At 35.8% G+C, this 8,307-nt stretch overlaps 1 protein-coding gene across 1 annotated transcript; it reads left to right on the top strand.

Annotated features, from left to right (window-relative positions):
* The first annotated feature begins 6,132 nt into the window (after positions 1-6,132).
* Positions 6,133-7,722, top strand: LOC100254545 (disease resistance protein At4g27190-like). The gene has a single exon (XM_059742693.1). It carries the CDS (start codon positions 6,133-6,135, stop codon positions 7,720-7,722), a length of 1,590 nt encoding a protein of 529 aa, XP_059598676.1.
* Positions 7,723-8,307: the final 585 nt, after the last annotated feature.

The following is an 8,307-nucleotide window of genomic DNA, read 5'->3' on the forward strand; positions in this document are numbered from 1 at the left end:
TTTTGGAGAGCTTAGGGAGACATTCTTGAGGAGCAAGCTGGATATTTAGAAGTTGGAGAGCAGACTGATTTTCTGAGGTAGCTGGGTGAAGTGCAGACTGACAAGCATATTAGTTCATGTCAAAGATGATCATCATGGCTGCGTTTCATGAACCTCCATGTAAATATCAAAGTTTTGGGTGTTTGAATATGTATTCCCGTTACAGCAAGCTGAAGTGTGAATTGCAGTGAGCCTATAGACCCTATTGCTAGCAGAATGACACACTAAATGAGTGCTCCATTACGCTTGATGCTTCAAAGTTTGGTTGATTGAGGAATTGAGAAAGAAATAAAACAAACAAAGCTGCCCTCGAACAACCCGCCGGTGGCGAAACGCCTCTGTCATCACCGGAACGCCAAGCAACCACAGCCATGGACTCATGATCAGTGAGGGTCCCAGCTTCGTGGCTCTCTCACCATCAAGCTTTGCAATTGTTCTCGATGGTTCTTCCCCTCTATGTACCGCGACATCAATAGATGCTGAGGGAACTGTCGAGCTTCACGTTCAGGTTGATTGACTACATGCTGAAGATGTGTTGGCGTTTCCATATTCGGATATAATGTGAAGAGTTAGAGGTTGAAGAAGTCGGTGTGTTTATGGCATCTCAAACTGTTGTGGAGCAGTTCTTGACTCTGCATGTAAGCTTGAATAATGCTCACCTCGTTGCTGATTCGCTATCGCCTCAAACCTTACCTGCATATTTACACATCTAATGGGGGCGTCTCTCCACATTAAAGCTTTACAAAGTTATGAGAGACCCTTATGGCTATAGCTGCAAATTGACTATCCCAGGATATCGGCATGATTTTGTCTCACTTCTTCAACCACTGGAACTGTGACAATTCCAACATTATCGGCCCTTGTTGGTCCTTTTGGCACTGAAATACTAATGCAACCTGCACCATTGTCACAACCAGGTCCCATGCTTACAGGTATGGGAGTTGTGTCTGGACCCATCCCAGAGGACTTCTTCCAGAATACAATTCCATCTCTTTAGGTTTCAGCTGTACTGTATTTTCCTGGGAGTTATCTTGCACAATATCAAGGGATTGAAGGCAACAAGGTTACACCTAACCAGGTTAATGCACCTGTAGCTGATGTTGGCCTTCCTGATGGTGATGCCTCACCACAAGCCACTCAACAACCTGTTATTCCTCTGGAATCCATTGGACTGCCAGATGGTGGTGTCCCACCACAAGCCATGGGTCAGGCTGCTGACCTGCCACAATCCATGAGTCAGGCTACTGTCCCACCACAATCTGCAAGTCTGCTAGGCTGTGAGAAACGTACCTGTTGTCGCCATCTATAGTTCAAGTGAGGGAACTAATCCTTTTGGTGACACCGGTGAGCTTGTTTCACCTGTGCAAGATGCTCTTTTCAGGGTGCACGATGGGATTGCTGCCGGTGAGTTGCCTGCTGATGAGGAACCTGAAGAGGCCCAGCAAGTTAATGTTCGGATGTTTATGCCTCCCGATCGAATTGGTTGTGTTATTGGGAAAGTTGGGCAAGTGATCCAGAACATACATAGTGAAACGCATGCTCAGATTCACATGCTAAAAGATGAACATCTGCCACCTTGAGCCTTTAGTTCTGATGAGTTTCTGCAGACAATTGGGAATGGCGCAAGAAAGGCTCTGAGGTTGCAATTGCCCCATGCTGGTTTAGAATGCAGTCATTGGTGACCTTTCTCGTCTGGTGGCTCACCCAAAATATGATCATAAAAGTTGACATGAACCACGACAGCACTATCAACCAATCGCTATGCTGAATCAAATCCTTATGAAGTTGAAAGTGTTACATGGATGCTAATGAATCTCAGTTGCTTTAGTCAAATACTTCTGCCTGCATTTTGAGACCTTCCAGCTTGGAATGGTTTTAGTCTACATGACAGCCTTGAGGTTCAGGGGTGATAACAGCGAGGTACGATATTATAGTCTGTCTTGAAGTTGTGGAGTTTCACAGAAGACGACCTCAGTGAGAAGTTTGCAGCATGCCACTCCTTGGCTGCCTCAATTTCATTGGCTATCTCATAGCCAATCCCATCATTCCACCCTGGTCCCATGCATGCACGTATCCTATTGCATAGCCACTTTTAGGCCACATGTCTTTCTGCCTTTGTTTCATCTTTGTTTTTTTAAAATAATCTTTCAAATTCCAGTTTTCAAATAGTTTTCCAATTTCTAGATTTTCAAATAATTTTAACTTTTCAAATCTTCATCCTTAGTTTTTTTTAGGCTTCAAAATACCAATTTTAATAAAATTTGCTTCCACTTTCTATTCGGCAAGCAATTTTCAAATATTTCATGATTTTTTAAAATGTTTTAAAAATAAGCAAGAATTAAACTTCATAATTCCAAATCATGGAATTTATGGAATCAATTCATGCAAAATTAATTAGGGCTTTGGTGGGGGCCCGACATTCATGATACCTTCTTCAATATTGTTTGCTTGATATGTTGATTTTTGATTCTCCTTGATGATATATATGAATTTGTTTCGTATTTATTGTTGAGATGCTCTTGATTTCCCATAGAGGAGTACTAGCTTGCTATCCAGGTACGCTCTCTTCTCATCCATTTTTTAGAACTCTATAGACTTGTATGTCATTGATGACTATATCCATATTTGACGTGATTCTTGGATGTCTTGATATATGCTTGATTTGCTTGAACAAAACAAATGTTGTGTGCTACAATTCTACACTAACTTTTATGTTTTATGATAGCGCTTGAGAAGCCATTCAGGTACGCACTTCGACTCTCTCTTATGGTTGGTTTTCTTGTTAGACATGCAATATTTGAAATCACCTAACCTACTTAGGTATCCATAATTAACTGATTAATGGCCACACTTCCCTTAACTTTGTCACTAGAGACCTCTTTAGGGCTTAGAGGGGTGCTACCTCTTAGAGGTACCTTCCCAATAAGTAACCTGATCCCCGAACCTAGACTCAGGTTTCTCAAAGACATGCTTTTTCCAAAACTATGGAGTCACTTTTTAGGGTTTTTCTTTCTTGTTTTATTTTCCCTTTAAAATAAAAATAAAATAGGTGGCGACTCCAACTTTTTTTTAAAATTAATTTTTCACAAATAAGAAGCGAGTCTCGCCGATCGAGTGGGGGCGCACGTGAAAAATGCGGGTCCACAAGTATATCATGAGCATGTCACACATATGGGTGCTATACACATTGATGATGTGCTAGTATAGTAGGAATTTGTATTTAGATTTTGTGTTTGTTTTCTTAATGTGATATTATGTTTGTGTTATCTGTACAGACTTTGATTTTAAAAGACTATTGTATTTGAATACTCTGAATTGAAATGATGACTTTCAAAAACAGTTTAGCATCAAGTGTTGAAAGTAGAATTTGACTATTTTTAGTCATAAAGTAGGACCAATTGGAAATAGACATATTAAAGATCACATTCTATGTAATTTTCATGCTACACATCCATACTTGATCCATGTTGCTAATTTTGTGATCATTGATGGGTCTAGTTATAATTATGATTAACGAAGGCCGCTTTGATCCTATGTTAGCATAATTAGTAGACCATATTGTTTAAGGATATTTGAATAGGATAGCAAAGATGAACTCAATGAAGTATTATCATGAACATTGTTGGCTAATATATGTGGTCCAAGTGGGAGATTGTTAGAATAAACGTGGACCCACATCATATTAACCATTGTTCAGGATTTAGCTATCCATATATATATATATATAATTTCTATTTAATATAGAGTATGGGCCACCTCATGTGTAGAGCCCAGAGCCATAACGGGTCTTAGATGATGGGCTTAAGACTTGTGAGGCCCAATAGTCCAAAAGATATGGTCCTTAAGGCATAGAGGGTATAAATATAAGGCTAAGTGTCTGTTCTCTGTTCTTGATATCACATTTTTTGAATAAGAACAGAACCTGTTCTCTCCCGCTTCCCATCGTTAGAGAGAGTACAAAGAAAGGTGGTGCCCTCTACAACCTTAGAAGATCTGTACCTTTTCATCAAAAGCAAAAATGGACTCAGGTTCGTTTGTTTCCATAATGATGTCTGGCATAAGTTTTCATATGATTTAAACATACGATCCCAATATGTTATTGGGTGCAAAATAGAGTCCCCATAAAATCCAACGTTTGTTTTACTTAATTTAGAATATATTTAGTTAATAAAAAAATTTACAAAATTATAATTATATATAAAGAAAAAATTAGTAAAATCATTCAAAATGAATTTGGGTTTGTGAATTTTTAGTGTTTATTTAATTAATTTTGAGTTTTCTGACTTTCTAATACTAATTCAATTAGTTTTTGAGTAACTAATTGTTTTTAAAAATGAATATTTTTTGCATTAAGAGTTGATTAATTTGGAGCTTATTTGTTTCATAAATTTTTTTAGAGAAATTAAAAGAAAATTCATAAAAATGGATATAATTTAAAGGAAGATACGTATTTTAAGATTTTTTTTTGATATGGGGTGATAGAGAGGATGAAAAAAAAAAAAAAAAAACAAAGACATCATGTTTTACTCTTTCTAATTTTGTTGTTTTTATTTATTTTTCTTATTACTTTGTATATTTCTTTTAAATTAATAAAAATAACTTTTACTTGTTTTCTAATTTTTTTTCTATTTCATTTTATTTTTAAAAATTATTACTAAAAGATAATAACCAAACCGTGTTATAAATTTTAAAAATAATTTGTTGTTTTTAAAAATAGAACGTTGTTTTTAAATTACATCCTCAAATAAGATTTTATCATTTAGCGAAAAAGAAAAGAAAAAAAAACTCTGAAAAGATGTTTTTATAAAATGAAAAAAAAAAAATAAAATATGTGTAATTTGAGAATTTTTTTAGAAATGAAAATAAAAAATATTTTAAATCATATGTATGTATATTATTGTCAATTTATTTTTGTATTCTCATTTCCATTATTGTTAACATTAAAATTGAAACAAATAGTCATTCTAATATTATATTCTTCAATGCATTTAAATACAAAAAATTAAAATCATCAAATTTATTTCTATTTAAAGAGATATATGAATGAAAACAAAATGGAAATATCCATTTCCATTCTTCATTCCCATATACCAAATATGATCTTAATGTGCATAAATCGGTTCCCCATTAGAGCTTGAAAAGGAATTCACAAAAAAAAATTATCATTTTCACTCTCATATTAAAAATAATTGTTAAATATTTGATTATTTAAAAATAAATATTCTAATTAAATAATTTTACATTTGAATATGTATCCTTGATAAAAATATCTAAATGTACAATAAATATTTTCAATTTTTAAAATAATTTCATAATTAAAATTAATAAATTTTCTTTAATACAAGCTCCTCATATTCACTTTTCAAGGGATTTTGTTTCTCGTCAAGTTTAGAACGGATTTGATAATAATTTTAAGAAGTATTTCATATTTAAAAAACAAAATTTTGAAGTGATTCCTAAAATCACAATCAACTCTTACAAAACACATCTTATTGGTATCAAGATGATACTTTTATTTTAATGGTGATTCAGACTGCTATAACAACAATCCGAAAGGGCCTAAAGAGCAAAAGAAGAACGAAAAAGCCGAGGAATGAAAAATCAATGTTTATTTGATAAAATAAAGCCCTTGGGGTGGGAATGGTTGCGGAGTCCATCTGTACTGTGTTGAACCAAATCAAGTCTCGTAAGCCCATTATCAGTCTGAACTCCGGCTTCCTCTGTGTTTCCTTTGTCTCATTTGACGACAAGCCACCAACAAAGTCATGTATTAAAGTACCGGATTAGCTTAGAAAATTGGTTTTCATCGTTGGCCCCTCTTTCCTTCTCTTTTTCTTTACTAACCCAAGTGAGATTGTGATTTGCATTTTCGTTTTGTTGGTAAGTCTCTCTGTATTCTATCATCATCTGCTTCCTGCAATATTTCATTTTCTTGTTTTCATTTCTCACCTTCAATCCATTGGCTACCACTCTTTTCTTTGTCTGTAGCTGTTGCTGCTACTGCTACTGTTGTTGTTGTTTTCTTTTGTTTTTTTAGTCTCTACTTTTGGTTTGCATTTATTATCCCCACCAAAAAAAAAACCCAAATTGGAAATGGCAGAAATAGCTATTGCGATTGCAACAAAAGTTGTTGAATATCTGGTTGCTCCAATTGGACGTCCTTTTGGGTATCTATTCAACTACCGTAGCAACATTGATAATCTTGTCCACCAAGTTGAGAAGCTGGGGGATGTCAGGGCTGGGCTACAGCGTTCCGTGGATGAAGCTATCAAGAACGGGGATGAAATTGAAGCTGATGTTGACAAGTGGCTTATGCCTGCAAATGGGTTCATGGAAGAGGCTAGGAAGTTTCTTGAAGATGGGAAGAAGGCAAACAAGAGTTGTTTCATGGGGTTATGTCCTAATTTGAAGTTGCATTATAAGCTAAGCAGGGCAGCAAAGAAGAAGGCAAGGGCGGTTGTTGAAATTCAAGGAGCTAGGAAATTTGAGAGGCTGTCATATCGTGCTCCTCTGCCAAGGATAGGCTCTACAACTCTCAGAGGGTACGAAGCTTTAGAATTAAGAATGTCAACTTTGAACCAAATTATGGAGGCCTTAAGGGATGGTGATGACAACATGATAGGGGTTTGGGGGATGGGTGGTGTTGGGACGACAACACTGGTGGAACAAGTAGCTAAGCATGCCAAGGAACAGAAGCTATTTGATGAAGTGGTTATGGCATCTGTATTCCAAAATCCAGATTTGAGGAAAATTCAAGGACAACTGGCAGACATGATAGGTTTGAAATTTGAAGAGAGTGAATGGGGAAAAGCAGCTCGATTAAATGAGGATATCAAAAAAGAGAAGAAGATCCTAATAATTTTGGGAATTCCTTTTGGAGATAAACATGTATTGTCCAATGAGATGGGTACCCAGAAGGATATACCTGTTTTACATTTACCGAAAAAAGAAGCATTAGTTTTATTTAAGAAGATAGTGGGTGATTCCATTGACAAACAGGATTTGCAAGCTATAGTAATCAATGTGGCAAAGGACTGTGCAGGTTTGCCAATTGCACTTGAAACAATTGCAAAGGCTCTAAAAAATAAGAATGTGTCTATATGGAAGAATGCTTTACAACAGTTAAAAAGGTCTATGCCAACAAACATAAGAGGAATGGATGCGATGGTGTACTCAAGTCTGGAGTTGAGCTACAAGCATTTACATGGTGATGAAACTAAGTCATTGTTCTTGCTTTGTGGTTTAATGGATAATGATATTTTTATAGATGACTTGTTGAAATATGTTATGGCTCTACGATTGTTTCAAGGAACTGATACATTGAAAGAAACAAGAAATAGAGTTGAGGCATTGGTTGACAACCTCAAAGCCTCAAATGTGTTACTAGAAACCGGTGACAATGCGTTTACGAGAATGCATGATGTTGTTTGTGATGTTGCCTTAGCAATTGCATCCAAGGATCATGTGTTTTCATTGAGAGAAGGTGTTGGATTGGAAGAATGGCCAAAGCTGGATGAACTCCAAAGTTGCAGCAAGATCTCTTTGGCCTACAATGATATCCGCAAACTTCCTGAAGGATTGGTATGTCCAGAACTTGAACCTTTTGTGTTATATCACATCAGTGATCCCATTCTGAAAATCCCAAATACAATTTTTGAAGGGATGAAAAGCTCAAAGTTTTAGATCTCACTAATATGCATTTTACATCACTCTCTTCATCAATTCGCTGCCTTGCAAATCTTCGAACACTGAGTTTAGATTAGTGCATATTAGGAGATATAGCTATAATTTCAGAGCTGAAGAAATTAGAATCTCTTAGCCTTATAGGTTTTATATTGAACAGTTGCCCAAAGAAATAGAGCAACTAATCCATCTAAGGTTGTTGGATTTGAGTAATTGTTCCAAACTTCAAGTAATTCCATCAAATATCATATCAAGCTTGTCTTAGTTAGAGTATTTGAGAATGGAAAATAGCTTTACAGGATGGGAGGTTGAAGGATCCAATGATAAAAAAACTAATGCTAGCCTTGCTGAGCTTAAATATTTGTCTCACTTGGGCACTTTAGATATGGAAGTACCAGATGCCAAGTTACTGCCAAAAGGCATACTCTTTGAGAACTTGATAAGATTTAAAATACTTATCGGTGATGTCTGAAGTTGGTGTGAAAATTGTGAAACCTCATAATCACTGAAGCTTAATAAGCTCAACACAAGCCTCCATTCGATGGATGGTAGTAGTAAATTGTTGAAAAGAGCAAAAGATCTATA

Source organism: Vitis vinifera, chromosome 14, assembly GCF_030704535.1.
Source record: "Vitis vinifera cultivar Pinot Noir 40024 chromosome 14, ASM3070453v1".
In the NCBI taxonomy this organism is placed as follows: domain Eukaryota; kingdom Viridiplantae; phylum Streptophyta; class Magnoliopsida; order Vitales; family Vitaceae; genus Vitis; species Vitis vinifera.

Coding starts and splice junctions, on each gene's coding strand:
- LOC100254545 (XM_059742693.1), top strand. CDS start 6,133: ATGGCAGAAATAGCTATTGCGATTGCAACAAAAGTTGTTGAATATCTG.